The sequence below is a fragment of the Acanthopagrus latus genome, chromosome 4 (assembly GCF_904848185.1).
Source record: "Acanthopagrus latus isolate v.2019 chromosome 4, fAcaLat1.1, whole genome shotgun sequence".
Classification (NCBI taxonomy): Eukaryota; Metazoa; Chordata; class Actinopteri; order Spariformes; family Sparidae; genus Acanthopagrus; species Acanthopagrus latus.
In genome coordinates, this window is record NC_051042.1 from 28,518,421 (window position 1) to 28,533,727 (window position 15,307).

General features: G+C 39.5%; 1 protein-coding gene across 4 annotated transcripts; it reads left to right on the forward strand.

The window, feature by feature from the left end:
- The first annotated feature begins 311 nt into the window (after positions 1 to 311).
- Positions 312 to 12,827, forward strand: zgc:123258 (uncharacterized protein LOC641502 homolog). Of its 4 annotated transcripts, XR_005074865.1 has the most exons (18): positions 313 to 530; positions 1,523 to 1,633; positions 2,262 to 2,441; positions 2,826 to 2,915; positions 3,055 to 3,188; positions 3,411 to 3,556; positions 3,665 to 3,761; positions 4,788 to 4,889; positions 5,949 to 6,030; positions 6,245 to 6,319; positions 6,657 to 6,713; positions 7,296 to 7,349; positions 9,174 to 9,273; positions 9,493 to 9,573; positions 10,039 to 10,199; positions 10,660 to 10,775; positions 11,564 to 11,597; positions 12,286 to 12,827. XR_005074865.1 is itself a non-coding variant. In XM_037096762.1 (17 exons), exons 1-17 carry the CDS (start codon positions 477 to 479, stop codon positions 12,324 to 12,326), a joined length of 1,599 nt encoding a protein of 532 aa, XP_036952657.1. In that variant the 5' UTR covers positions 314 to 476; the 3' UTR covers positions 12,327 to 12,827. The 4 variants fall into 4 exon arrangements, 2 of the variants coding, with proteins under 2 accessions (XP_036952657.1, XP_036952659.1); XR_005074866.1 differs by lacking the exon at positions 7,296 to 7,349 and having other exon boundaries at positions 312 to 530; XM_037096762.1 differs by lacking the exon at positions 10,660 to 10,775 and having other exon boundaries at positions 314 to 530.
- Positions 12,828 to 15,307: the final 2,480 nt, after the last annotated feature.

Consider the following 15,307-nt stretch of genomic DNA (forward strand, 5'->3'; position numbering starts at 1 on the left):
TATGTTTGAATGGAGCAGAGCCAAAGTTAATGTCAGCAGCACCAGTGCACACTTACAGTAACCTGACAGGTGAACTTACAGCCTGTGTACAATCATTAAAGTTCATTATGCTAAAAGTTTTTCCACTGCATGACTATATCTACATTGTGGTGCTGCTACTTTTACTTATTCTATTAATTAAATCATTAGTACTCATTGTAATGTGGTGTGTGTGTGTGTGTGTGTGTGTGTGTGTGTGTGTGTGTGTGTGTGTGTGTGTGTGTGTGTGTGTGTGTGTTTGAGACGCCGCGAGGTGAAACAGAAAGCAGTGGACCGGCGGCGCGTCACGGTGTCACGAGCCAATCCAGGAAGTACCTGGCCACAACAACAGCGATGAAGATACGAGTAACTGGGCGAACCTAGAGAGTCTCCGTGCCGTACACGAGTCAACCAATGTTGATGCCTCCAGCCTGTGCCAAAAAACGAATGTTACCGAGATGGAAAGAGCTGTCACAGTCGTCATTTTGTCGCTCGTCTTCTTGGCATCGCAGGTGAGTTTACGGACCCTAACGACAGAAACTGGACTCCGTGTGTGTGCGCGTTAGCTGCTGCTGCTGCCGCGGAGGGGCCCCGGTAGCTGAACTCACCCTCCGAGAGAAAAGCACCGCCACTTGTTACTACTTTTAACCCTCTGACTTGTATTTTTAGTATGTTGTCGACACACTGGGTGTTGACTTTTGTACAGGAAACACAGAGTTGTCCTGTTTTCGACGAGACAAACGACGTGTGTCCCTTGAAGCTAGCGTTAGCATTTCAACGTCTCTTCCGTTAGCCTCAGCTAGTGTAGTTAAAGCTGGAAAAAAAACTTGTGTTATTGCGGCGCTTTATTGTTACCTAACGGCGTTAATGTGGCTAAATGTCGGTGTTTAAAAAGCTGACATCGAAAGTAGAACTCGCGCAGAGACCTTCAGCATCTATTTTAGGATACTTGGAGGTTAGGAAGGGTGATTTCCCCGACGACCGTGAATACGTCACCATCACCAATAAGGAAACGTTTACATGATGCAGGGCAGAGATGACTGTTGATCACAGGTTGATATTTATGATCCTACAGATCTGTATTTGTCACTGCTTTGAGGTTGATGGTGTTTGGATAGCGACTACTTACAATTAAATACGTGAGAAAGCTGTTACATGATTTGAGAATGTGTTTCAGTGTCAAGATGATGTCTGGAAATGATGTCGAAAGAGGCATCAACTTTAAAATGCTTTGAAATTAGTGAATATAAGTTGGTTTCAAAGTTGATCAGTAACAGGTTAAAATAAAAGCAGTGCCTGATTGTGAATGACATAATGGTATCAAGGTGTGGTTCTATTTGAATGACATTTGACACTCAAAGCACCCAGTACACACCCACTGGTATGCAGCGTATATTAAGCTGTACATCGGGCCAGTGATAGTTCATCTACTGCTTTCAGCATATTTTATTCAACACTTTGAATAAAGAACGTTTTTTCAAGATTAACATTTCTTTCCCAACAGATAAACTGCCAAGAGGCGATCCTGCACATTTCAAATGGAAACACAGAGAGGGAGTACTGCATTGTCCACAATCACTCCTGGACCCCCCTGTCACAAAGCCTTGATGCTGCTGTAAGTTTTATTTTCAAACATTATTATATTGTGACGTATCAGAACACAAAAATAAGTCTGCCTTTCATTAACTTCTCAAGCGTTTAAGTCAGTTGTGTCTATTTGATACATTTGCATATATAGAAATGGTATTCAAAGTAATGAATAATCAGATCCCTCTCCTGATATGTAAAACCAAGTCAAGGCTGTCCTAAACTGACCTAGGTTAATAAATTGTGTCAAAAATTAGCCTCTTTAATCATAAAGTTGTCATTTAAACTCGTATTTCAGGACTTAAGTGTGTCTAACAATGTGTGTGTGCAATACAGTTGGCGTGGGATAAACTGTACTCTAAAATTGACTCTCTGTCAAGAGTCAGACTGGAGGATCTCTCACTGTGTTCACTGAGAGAGCTCTCTGATTTTAACGGGGCAGCTTCAAAATACAAAGTAAAAACCTTAACGCTCATTGATAGGCAAAAAATGTTACGATCCCAGTTCAGCTTAGAATACTTTGCAAGCTTCCGATCAGACTTGTATTTCATATCTTATAAGTCGTGTTAAAGTCAAACTTTATTATGTTTTCTGAATAACAGAAAATATTTCTCCTATCCTAATTGTTAAACCATTTATCTTCTTCACTTTTCCAGTTGCAGTACCCACTGGTGAATATGACCTCCACTATGCTGTGTAACAACTCAACGGTCTTTCCGGATGTCAAGGGCAAAGCGTTGGTGGTGATGAGGGGAGACTGTGATTTCAGCCAGAAAGCTCTCCTTGCTCAGAGCCTCGGCGCAACAGCTTTGCTCCTTGCCAGCAACAAAACATTGGTGGGACATTAACATAAATCTGTATTTTGTTAGTGGATTAAGAACTAAGAGGTGTGATTTGATATTTTCCTTGTGATGTTATTTTTACTTTTAAATCAAATGCAGAACTTAATATTATTTGTTGTTCCTGATCATAATGCTCATGTCAGGTGTATAAATGTGCCATGTAAGATGTGCATGCAGAAGTGATACAGAAATAAGGAAGTGACATACAAGTGATACAGGTGGAGTTTCCATGTGAATATAGGTATTTTCTATGTCATCGTTTACATTTTGACAGTATACAAAATGCAAAAATGACTCACCAAAAGCCAGATAAGACATGCTCCCAAGTCTAACTGTAGAAAAGGCAAATCCAAATATTTATATCTGTTTTACCTACAGATCACTCCATCAGCCAATGACTCCGAGTATGCAAAGGTCCACATTCCTCTTGCTCTCATGAGGTACAGGGACTTCCTGGAAGCACAGAAGGTCAGACAGTCTTTTCTCTTTCTGCTGCTACTGAATTCTTGTTACGTACCGATTCTTTTGTAAAGGTTGATTGGACGAAGAAGCTGGAACCCGATGCAAAGGTGCTCTTTGAATTTTGAATCTTCGTGTGTCTCCTCAGGTGTTTGGCGAAAATATGGAGGTGAAGCTTTATGCTCCACCTCAGTCAAAGCTTGATCCAAGCATAGCAGTCATGCTACTGATTGCTATTGTCACGGTTGCCTTGGGCGGCCTCTGGAGTGGAGCATGCGAGAGGTTAGACGATGCACATACAGAGCCGGATTTGTACTTTATACAGTCAAACTAGAGCAGATGTTACAAGAACATTTAGTTTTGATAGAATGCATTGTGAAAAAGCATTATGTACTTTCCCAAAGGTCTAATTTTTTGTCTTGTTTATTGCATTAAATTGTACAGTATAGTAAACAATTGGCTTGAAACACAAACAAATTTTTTTTTTTTCTGTCTGTGTGGTAGGGACCGGTTGAATGGGGGTGCAGACGCGGGAGAAGTGGGAGGCAACAAAGCTGAGATTTTCCTCTACTCTCCTCTCAAAATAGTTTTCTTTGTTGCCCTGATGTGTGGGATGCTGGTCCTCATGTACTTCTTCTATAACGTCCTTGGTGAGTGGGGCAAAAAACAAAGCAGTACTATGAAGAAGTCATAATATCGGGTGTTTTGTTGATGTGATATGTATTTATTTATTTTTTTTGTTTGTTTGTTTTACCCAGTTTACGTCATTATTGCCATATTCTGCCTGGCATCTGCCTCTGCACTGTTCAGCTGTTTCGATGCAGTGATGGAAAAAATTGGTTGTGGCACTGTGAGGTATGAGAATCTGTCTGTCACAGCTACACACACATATTCCACTTGAGTTGGGTAAATCTAAACAGAACAGGTATCTAGATAAACAGTAGCCCCACTCATACTGCTCTTTGAGTGCGGGGATCCTTCACCAATTCTCCACACCCTTTAGTTTGTGATAATTAAACAGATCCTTCACTCAAGAGTATGAAGAGAAATGACCCAAAGCAACGTTACAGAACCAAATAAAAGTAACATACTAACTGGTTGTGTCTTTGGCAACTTATATGAGGAAGAAAAATACAGCAGTTATACGTGGAGAAGTGTCTGTCCTCCTGTCTGTCCTTCTGTCCGTCCCACCAACTTTTCATCACATTTCTGCCTGAAAAACAGCGTCTGTCCCCAGCGAAAATCTTTTAACTCACCAAGTGTTTGTTTCCTTCACTTCTGTGTTGTTGTAGTCACTGTCTTGAAAAAATCACTGCAACGGTCATTCCCTGCCCGACCGAAACTTCAGTGAACTTTCCCCAAGAAAACAGCCCCCCTCCCCGCGAGTGAGAGTCAGACAGCATCCTATTGATGTAATTATGTTATTTAGCGCAAAAAACGTAACTTTGTCACTTTCCATGATTCATGGTGGGTCAGGATCTCAATCACAACACAGTATAACAGCATATATATGATGATAAACATTTAGCAGGTATATGTTTAGATTAAGAGGAGGACACACAGACATCTTCATCATGACAGATACCATCACACCTCTTATGGATCTGCAGCGCCAGCTTGTTGTGTAAATTACATATTGGGGTGTCTTTACGCCGGAGTTGCTTGGCTCTGTGTGAACAAACAAACAGTGGAGAATTGGCGAACCACCGCTTTTTTTTCCATCTAAACAAGATGGACTTGTGGTCACAGTGTGAAGATGTGAAACAGAGCTCTGTGTGTTACTTCCTTCTCCTAACATGTGTGTCTGTGAATCACACATCCTGGCAGACGAGCCTCAACTGCTGAGTTTATTTAAATGTCTGTGTCTCTGTCTCTGTCTAGCTTCTCTGTCCGAAGTTGGAAGCTTTCAGTGAGGTCTATCATACTGGCTAGTGTGTGCATTACCATTGCTGTGATCTGGGGAGTCTACAGGAATGAAGACAGGTACTGTGAGAGGACACATTAACACAAAACACACAACCTTAGTCCGTCTGTCTATTTCACTTCACTCTAACATGGCTGCCACTGCTTTTGTGGTGAAGCAGGAAGTGCTTATTGCTAATAATAATCTGGCCACATGGCAGCAGCAGTGCTTTTGACAGTAAAGGTAGTGTCTCCAGCCTTCCACACTGGTGTTACATTAGGGCTGGGCACTTTATCAGTATTATATCTTGTTAAGAGACTACATTTCCTCTTAAATTTTGGATATTGTTATCTTATGTCCTGATTGTAAAGACTACATTACATTAAATAGATGCATTCTGATCTACTTGTTCCAATACTTGCACTTATATCCACAGTACTAGTGATTATTTATCAAAAATCTCATTGTGTTGCTGTTTTGTAAAAGCACCAACAGTCATATCAATAAATAATATGAAATTGAATCGCAATACAGCCAAAAAAAATAAAAAATGCAGCCCTATGTTAAATGTTTATCTCCAACTGTAAACTCATTATAGCCAGAAAGATGATTGCTGGGCTTTTTATTCATTCATTTTTTATTCACCATTGTACATGGTAAGAAAGACATTATTTCTCAATGGTGCCATGGTGATGTATTGTGAGACATAAATGGCCTTTAGTGTCAGCTAAAGTATATACATGATGATAAATGGATCATCTTGGATAATAAAATCACTCTCTGATGTTGTTACAGCTTAAGTGTCTCTGTATGCAGTTGTCCCTGCACTGTGCAGTTATATTTAGATGTTGGTCAGTATTCCAAGAATAGTACTTCTGGTATTCTCATCTTCCCTGACACACCACCATGAACATAACTTGTTTGTGTTGTTTTTATGATCTTTTTCAGACAGCTTAGTCTGAGTTTATAAATGGGAAAATATAAGAGGCCAAATGTTCTTGCAATGTAATGGCAAGGAAGCTGTTAAACCTTGCTTTCTCTTTAAATAGGAAGGATAGAGCAGAACCTGCTCGCATAAAAGTGAAAAGCACAGGCTTAAATTGAAACACAAGGTAATAGATCTCCTCGTGTCCTTGTAGATGGATCTGGATCCTTCAGGACCTTCTTGGCATTGCTTTCTGCCTCAACTTCATGAAGACCATCTCACTGTCCAACTTCAAGGTACCACTGCAGTCACTGTCCTTTGAGAATCACATTTTTTCCCTTTGCTCATGTGCCTTTGCCTAAACAGGGGCTCCTTTCTCTTGCTTTGTCAGGCATAAGGACTTCTTGTGCTATCATTATTATATTTATGGTCCTCTGCCATCAGTACACCACATTGTACCAGATCTAGATCTTTTTCCTCAGCTTTGAATTTTCTTCCATTATCTTATAGATCTGCGTGATTCTGCTGACCCTCCTGCTTGTGTATGATGTCTTCTTTGTCTTCATCACTCCATTCTTCACAAAGGTATGTGTATATGTATTTATTTAATGGTTTTGTTTGTTTTTGAGTGATAGGGTTCCACAAACCTAACTGTTGCTGATATTAGTATTTCGTGCTTTTACGTTCAACCCTTTGTAGCCCAAAAGTGTAAAGTGTCATGGCATCCAGTAAACATATTTTATTGATGCACAATAATTAAAAATATCATGTTCTTATTTGCAACTCAAGGTGTGCAGACAGGCACCCCATTTTATACAATAAGAGATGTATTTGCAGCTCTAGTGTTGCAGTATAGTGCATTTTTACAAACTGACAGGTAACACGATATAATAGCTTGGTACCTCTCGCTCTCGGTCAACAGAATGGAGTAAGCATTATGGTGCAGGTTGCCCTGGGCCCGGATGCATCTGGAGAGAAGGTAAGTCTCTCTGCTTTACAACCTGCCTTGAAGGGGAACTCCACCAAATTGTCTTTCGAGGCATTTTCTAAATATTTGCTCTAGCAGCAGATTCCACATTCACTTGTTTCACAGTTTTTGTGAGTTTTAAGATTTGGAATGGTTGAAGAAACAAAATTAAGGACAACCTCTTAATATCTAGAATTATGACAAAGAAATTATTGCTTTTACACCTGAGAAACATCACTGTTAAAACACTTCCTGTAAAACACTTTATACTATCCAAGGATTTTATTTTTTTTTTCCTGTGGGAAAATTTGCGTTCAAGACATTTATGTTGGTCTGTGAATAAATTTAATCTGAGGAGTAACTTTGCGTTCAAGAAGAGTGGTGTGCAGCAGATTTTGATCTGAAAAAGAGTTCTGGAGTTTTTCACACAAGTCCTGTACGAGTTAACAGCAGAGCTTGGTGGAATTCCCTGTTAAGTTTGCCCTGGCTTTATTAACATTCCTGCTGATTTGCATTGCTTGCTCTTGATGCCATGAGGGGAATGATGGACTGATTGACTAACTGTGCGCTGGGGTTGGGTGGGCTCTGTCGTAGACACAAGGTAACATGGTGGAGGTCCCTGCTGAACCCCAGATTCCCTCCGAGAAAGTAAGGCTTGACATGTTTACGCATCCTCTCCTTTTTGTAATGCTACATCCTTGGGTGTATGGGAAGGGTTTGGGGTTGTAGTTCCATGGTCTTAGATAGAGTCCCACTTTCACACTTCTCTCAGACAAATATTTGATAAAAATATGAAGAAGATGTTTGTCTTTTTTTTGTTTACTCTTCTATATAGACATGCATGCATTCATGCTATATTTCTATTTCTACTTTGCACGGAGCATCTGGAACAAAAACAAGTATCGATGGTACAACATTATTGTAGGTATGATGTAGAATTTCTGAGAAATAAACATCAGTAAAGAGAGTATAATGACTACTTGCGCTTATAAGTTTAGAAAATGTAATCACTTTACTGTAATGCAGCCTTTAAAACCAGGAAAAGACAACAGTTATGCCATATCACAATATAACAATTTCCAAAATCAAAGATGATATAGAGTATATATCACATATATGTTGTCCAGCACTACTCTGTAGGTATAAAAAGTTAATTCTAAGCTAATGAAAAAACACAATTATTCTTAATATCAGCTGATTATACACATACTTATGGATATTATAGTCAATTTCTACCAGTAGAATACCCCAGAAACCCTACACACTCGACCTTTTAAAGGAAAACATGAAAAAGAAACCCACAAAACATTCAGACAAGTTAAAAACTGTCTTTCTGTGGTGATAACTAAAATACATTATTTGAACTAAAATAATATACTCTATATAATTATTCACTGAATCAGTTGTTTGTACCTCTTATTTTTTGTGGTCCCCATCTAGTTCCTGTGTGTCTAAGTTGTTCATTACATTTTTTTTTTTCTATCTGTAACCTTGAAAACAAGGTACTGATGAATGGTTTTTCCTAATCCTTAAAAAAATAATGAAATGTGAAGTCAGGGAAAGAAACACACACCAAGAATCTCACGTGAATGTCAGGTGGTATGTTCTGAGAAGTCACTTGAGTTTGAACATTGCAGTTCTGCTTCAGCTGAATCAGTTTTATGAGCAGTGTTTTATTTATAAGTGATCTTATTAATGGATTTGGCCCCCAGGGTGTTCCATTTTGCATTTTGTGTGTGGAAAAGTTTTTATATTCCATTTCAGAAAAACATTGTTTTAGCATGATTGCTATCAGGTTCTTTTTTGCTCTGCAGTTAGAGGAGCCCCGAGAATTCAGTGAGGAATGTTAAGCCATTGCAGGACCGCTTATAGCTGATAGTGTTTCACCCAGGATTCCTCCTGCAGCAGAGCTTATGTTCATGGATTTTCAGTTTTTCTCTTGGATATGCATAGTGTTTGTGAGCATTTCTGGGACCAGCGGTTTGTTTCTACAGTCTCAAGTAACGCTGAAAGCAAAACTAATTTGAAACTTCTGCAGTTGAATAAATGCCAGTAATCAAACCTCAAGAAAACACCCAAAAGTCTGAGAACAGAACTTGTTCATCGGTTACTGACACCCTTACTGAAAAAAAAATCTCCTGGTGTTATATTAGTTTTGAGAGCAGCAAGACATTGAGAGCTGTCCCTCTTATCGGAATTGCATCCAGTAATTTGTAACTTCAAACAATCTGAATTTGTGCATCAACTGCCTCCTTATTGTGCAGATTCTGCCAAATTGGGAAAGCCACTGCATAGCTGATGTGGCATTTAGACATTACAGCTTCAGATTCTCATGCAATGTACATTAATGTGTCTGCAACAGCTTTGACAAATGAATGTGAAGGAAAGAGTCTACATTTCACTGTATGTGGCTGCACACAACATGACCGTTGTGCTATCACACTTAATGTATAACGTGTTTTATTTCCTCAGCTGCCAGTGGTGATGCGTGTCCCCCGGTTCTCAGCTTGGGCTCAGAACCTGTGTGGGATACAGTTCTCCATTCTTGGTTATGGAGATATCATTGTTCCAGGTGAGGACGTTGACATGGCAACTGTGGCAGCTGGTTTAACCACAGCGTATCAAACACATATGAGCCCATAGACGAAAAGTCAGATTAAACCTAACACACGATGCTCTTTTTTTCATAAGTCAGAAAAACACTCGTTTGTTGAGGTATGTGTTTGTAATATATGTTATGACAGCATCTCCAGTGTGTCACTCACCCTTTGCATCCTCTTTGGTTCAACAGGTCTCCTGGTGGCCTACTGCAGCAGGTTTGATGTTTGGATCAACAGCAGGAAGAAGATCTACTTCGTCAGCTGCTGCATAGGTACATCACTACTTAACTGTTGTTTTCTTATTCATATGTAGTAACGCTTTGAAGGTTTTGTATGTGTGTTTCATAGTATTGTTTATATTGTAGAAGTAGGTTCACAGTATTTCACAATTTTTTTTCTTTATATTTTAAAATACTCTCCATTTTATTGTTGCATATGTATGATGTTTTGTATGAATTCCCTGTATTCACATCAGTTTTGCTGCTCACACATTCTTCACACTGAATTTCATACGCTTCCTTATTCATCGGTGTAGAAATATTTAGTCGACCGTGTGAGTCGTTGTAATACTTCTGCTTAGTGAAATGCTGATACTGATTTTTCTGACCACCAAGTGTCTCTGGTCTTGTTTATTCCCCAGATTAACCAGTTCACCGCCTTTTACTGGATTCAAGTTCTGATTGTCTTTGTCTCTCTCTTTCTGTTTTGTTTTTGTCCACCTCTCTCATTCCCTGTAGCCTATCTGCTGGGAATGATAATGACATTTGCTGTGATGCTGCTGTCAGGGATGGGCCAACCTGCCCTACTCTACCTGGTGCCATTCACCCTGATAACCTCCGCCGTGGTGGCTGGGTGCAGGGGTGAGATGAGGCAGTTCTGGGCAGGAACCACCTATGAGGTGAGGGGTGCTTCTAAACCAGTTTGGCGCAGTGTTGACATGTGGCAGCTGTGTTGGTAGCTTCCTTTGTGCTTTCAAACAGGTTTCATTGTATTCCTGAAGAACTCCACACTTTTTGTTTCTGCCTTCTGTTAAGTAAGTTTGTCAACCACCAGTTCTTGGAACTTCAGCACAGCACTATTCCAGGGACTGAAGTACACACCAAGGCATTTTGCCAAGACCAACGCTCATAACTAGTCACGTGGAGGATATTCTAAATAACATAAACATAAAATGGTAAAAAAAAAAAAACATATCCTGATCAGCCCCAAGGTTTTGCTGCATCGCCACAAGGTCAATAAAGTTGTTTTTTGCCTTCAGATTTTCTTTCTCCTAGTTTCTGTAACATTTGCTGCCCCTGCTGCAGCTACGTAGCTTTGAATCATCCCCAATTTGTCAAGAAACTGTCTTGTCATTTAAGGTAACTGAGAGGACGGAGGTCGCACCAGACCCCACCCGAGGCTCCTGCGAGGAAGGGGTTCATGAATTTAATGGCAGCGTCAAGAGATGTTAGTGCAGTTGAACTCAGTTATGACTGTGAGTGTTAAAAACTTGGTGCAGGTGCTGCTCTCTTGAATGATCTGCAGGCACAAGACGGATACGTTTTTCTTTTTTCACGTAGAGTAGAATCTGCGCTTTCAGTTTCTGATGTGTAGTTTGTTTTCTGACTTTTATTTAGAAATAGATTTTATTCCCCGACCTACTATAGTGAGTGAGGGGAATCTGCTTCTCAGACAGGCTGGGAGACAGCCAGTCAAAGTAGTGAATAAGTTAAAACAGCGATATATTTGTGTGATTTAAACAGTCGTCCGTGCAGATTTCTCTTCACTAAAGGAGACTGAACGACGCTCGGAGTGTAAAAATCGCAGGGGGTCTTTGGTTGCCATGGAGACAACTTAGAAACCTTTTTTTGCCAAAGCATTAATTGAAAAACAAAGCATGCCTTTTTCTTTTGCTCATTTTTCAAATCATTCTTCAAGACTTCAGATTCTATTCACATTTTCCAGCCATTCATCAAGTTGCCCCGACTAGAAATGTCCTTGGACGCTGATTCCGTCACAGTCAAAGTCACACAACTGTAGCTGCACATCATGTAGTTTAATTTCCTTAAGCACAGTCTAGCTGGTTCTAGTCTTTTTTTTCACATCTCTTTAAGCTTACAAACCCAACTGGTACAAAGTGAATCAAATGCAGCTTGGACGTGATGAAATTGAGCCAGCGTGGTCTGCTTCAAAGTTGAGATTTGTAGTTCATGTGAAACGTATGCGAGAGGCGAGAAGGACGAAGGGATTGGATGTAATTCTAACCTGCTTCATCTTCACCAGGTCTTGGACTCATCCAGGGAACCTTTGCTGCCAGGTGTGACTCCCTCAGACTCAGACCCCTCCCCTGCATCTCTCCTGCCATTTTACATTGTCGCTTACTGCAGTGCCTTATCTTTCCTCACCAACTTCTTGTTGTCCCCTTTTTTTCTGTTGTCCTTTTGATTTTAACCCTTGATTTCCAGGGTCAGTGTGTTATTTCAATATGGTATACCTTTCTGAAATACAAAGATCTTTGGAGGACCTTAGTTTTGGACTGTACAGTGTCTTGCATTAACTGACCACTAGGTGTCTCTATATGATTGAATATAATCCTTTCACACGTCAGAAGAGCTTCTCAGCTTTACTTGAACGTGCACTTGCGTTAAAGCCATGGCCCTGGAATAGCATTAACTTCACCTCTTTATTTCTGCAGTTTGTGTTTATCATTCTCTTTCCCCACTCATCCATCTTTTCCAAGCAACGGGAACTTCTCGTCTCATGCAGTCGCCAACATGTTCATGTTGCCCTCTGCATGTTGTTGCTTGCAGTTTACCTGTGAGGGCTGTGGCATGGATGTTGGGATGTGTTATCGCTCTGATTTTTTCATTTGTGGAAGGTGTCCCTTGTCTGTTGTTGTATGTGCAGTACGTTTAACCAATCTCCCTTCATTTATCACTGGTAAATGGTGAACCAAAATGTTAAATAGAAGAATTTTAAAACTTTTTCTTTCCTTTTTCCTCCAGAGGGAAGAACTGACTGCTCCATAGACAGAGAGAAATGCTGACTTACTGTGTTGAGAATGGACCCAACTGCTGGATGCTTTTTTTTTTCTTTTTTTTCCTTTCTTTTTTTTTTTTTTACATTTTAATATGACATTTGCAAACCGAGGGAACACATGTTATTGATCAGCAGATTCTCTAAAGATTATGGGTTCATTTGACTGGTGTGAATGTTGGTTAGATGAAGGCTAATTCATTTTCTGTAGGTGCAAAATGTAGATGTTTAAAATGATTGAAAGGCTTGTTTAGTGCCTGAAGGGTCTGTTCAGTTCATGTCCAGAAAACTGACTTTGCCTTGGTGACGAATGCATACAGCAAAATAAGAAAGCACTTTATAACATTTAGCCTGACGGTTGTTTCATCGGGGGAGGGGGTTTGGGTTTTAATTATTGGCAGCCACACTATTGATACATTTTTGATAACTGTTTTGGGGTTTCTGTGTAACCTGTTTGTATGATGTGATTTCTTTCATTGCCTTATATTAAAAAGAACTTCTATCTATTGTTCTTGTGTGTATTTCGTGCCCTTGCTGACACTCCAACACAGATCATTTGGTTAAAATCAGCTCATCTCTGGAGAAACGGTGACTTGTATTGTTAGGGGGAAAAAAATCCATACAGCTATTATTAAGTGTATGAGAGGAAAACCGAGGTTTGTAAAGGACTTAAAGTACTTTTTATGTTTTTGGACCAGACAGCACCAAGCGTTAATCAATAAACTCTTAGAATGATTCTGCAACAAAGGAAGTAGCCAGTGTGAGGAGCACAGAGTGGAGCTGGTACAGTGCCGTCTCTGAAAGAGTGCAAGTGTACTCGAATGGTGTCTGATCAGCACTCATGTCTCTCCTTTAACACTCAGAGGTAATGAGTCCATGGAAAACGGCACCTCATTTTTTTTTTTTTATAAATGTCACATTAGATGTAAAATGATAAAGACCTGTATAGTCCTGATGAGGAGCAGTCCAACTAGCAGTCATAAAAATCAGACGTCTGAGGTCTTTGATAGTTATGGTTCCCATCAGTGGGTTTGTGGTGAACACATTGTTTAACTACTCATCATTAGATTGTTAAAAGTGAGTTTTAAGATTCGACTTGAATTCAGAATAAGCACGTCGAAGAAAGACTGAACCAGCAGTTGTGAATTTTTCTGTATGGATTGTCTATCTCCTTGTGACATGACTTGTTTATGATGTTTGATATCAGTTGAACTTATTATCCATAAAACTGAGACAGCTCCCATACCATAACATGTTCCTACAAGGCACTCTTAACCTGATTTTATTGATGACTGATGAATCATTTACTGATGCTACTGGTTAGAAGCCATAAATAACACCTTTGGTTGTCAGGTGCTGGTGTTTAGAAAAATAAAAAAATTATTTCTGGTTCTTATTTATTTGGTAATATGCAGTCACAAATGGTGGCAAACAATAAATTCTCAGGGGTTTCTCACTTTCCAAAAAGTAATAGGGGGTGTCACAATATCTCAATACTCACGATAACACATATAATGTAATATATATTGATATCATGTTAATGATACACATATTATCATACCGTCTGAATGGTCTAGTGAAGGTGTGCACCGTTCATCTCTGAGTTCAGCTGGTTATTGAGTAATTGATAGAAATGTTCACTTAAGACAGTTTCCTTTTTTTTTTTTTTTTTACAGTTATGGTTACAGACTCTCTTCACCTCCCTACACTCATATTTTCTGTGTAGTACATTCACCAAAAAAGAGAGACAGAATAAAATAAAAAAAAATCAAGACTGATTTGATTGAATAGTGAAATTCTGATATCCTCAAACCATGAGGTGGTGTACTAATTTAGATGATCAAATATCAGATCAGTAACCCTGTTAACAATGCCTAAATGCATTTATTTGATATAAATGCATTTAGGCATTGTTAACAGGGTTACAGTTTATATTCCTCTCAGTTAACAAAACTGATTTAACCTGTTGAACTGAAACAACTCCAGTTGCCTTATAGCACTTAGTAACAAACATTCAAAATACTACTTCTACATCCTTTTATTTGCCATTTGTGTTACTTGCAAGTCCCTTGTTGTTGAGATTTTTGATTTTTAAAAGAGAAAGGGGGAGAAATTGGGTTTGGGAGTGTGCCAACAGTGACACTGTGGTGGCATCTGCCAGCCCAAACTGTCAGTATTCAACAACCTGAATCCTCCAGAAACACTTGCTGATCCTCTTCTGTCTACTCGTGAACAGCGTCTACATATTCTAACCTCCATTTCAGGCTCTGACCTTGTTCGACCAGGTGTCTCTCTCCTCTCAGCGTCTGATCGCCAGCTTCGTCTGGTTTCTGCACACTTCTGGATACTAAACTCTTTACCCCAGGGCTCAACAGGAACACAGCAGACAAGTCCCACTGTTCACTGAGGGAGAGGAGGAAGCACTTTAATATAATATCATGACTACACGCAGGTCTGAGAAGAGGACATATAATATTTGATATATAAAGCTCATGCACATTCACGCCATCCTGTGCAGTCTAATCCAAGATACTACTTATAGTGCTGGGCAAGATACGTTTATATTACAATTTACCTTTACAATTTAAAGTAATATGTTAAGTTAGAACATTACTGTCTGTGTAGAGAAATTTATTACATAGTACACTGCTATTTTAGTTTGCTATTAACTAGCCAAGATTTTTTTTTTAAACTATTATATTATGAAATAGGAATACATATGTTTAATTGTAGGCTCAGTCATTACAAACACAATAGACTTATTAATCAAAGTGCATTATTAGGCTCATCAAGCTGTAATAAACACACACAGAGCCTATATACATATATAAACGTAGCAATACATCACTGACATATTACTAGTAGCTGTGATAATGTCAGTATAATAATGGCTGTGCTCGGTGTCCGCTTGTGTCTTATTAGGGACTAAAACAAAGCGCACATGTGGCCGCTGGCTCCGCCTCGGCCATGTGACAGCGTGCAGGCTGACTC

What these genes read in the sequence shown, in the direction of transcription:
- zgc:123258 (XM_037096762.1), top strand. Translation starts at nt 477, where the DNA reads ATGGAAAGAGCTGTCACAGTCGTCATTTTGTCGCTCGTCTTCTTGGCA. An exon ending in GTCTACAGGAATGAAGACAG is followed by an intron (nt 4,890 to 5,948) that starts GTACTGTGAGAG and finishes GTGTCCTTGTAG; the next exon opens with ATGGATCTGGATCCTTCAGG. An exon ending in GGGCAGGAACCACCTATGAG is followed by an intron (nt 10,200 to 11,563) that starts GTGAGGGGTGCT and finishes CATCTTCACCAG; the next exon opens with GTCTTGGACTCATCCAGGGA.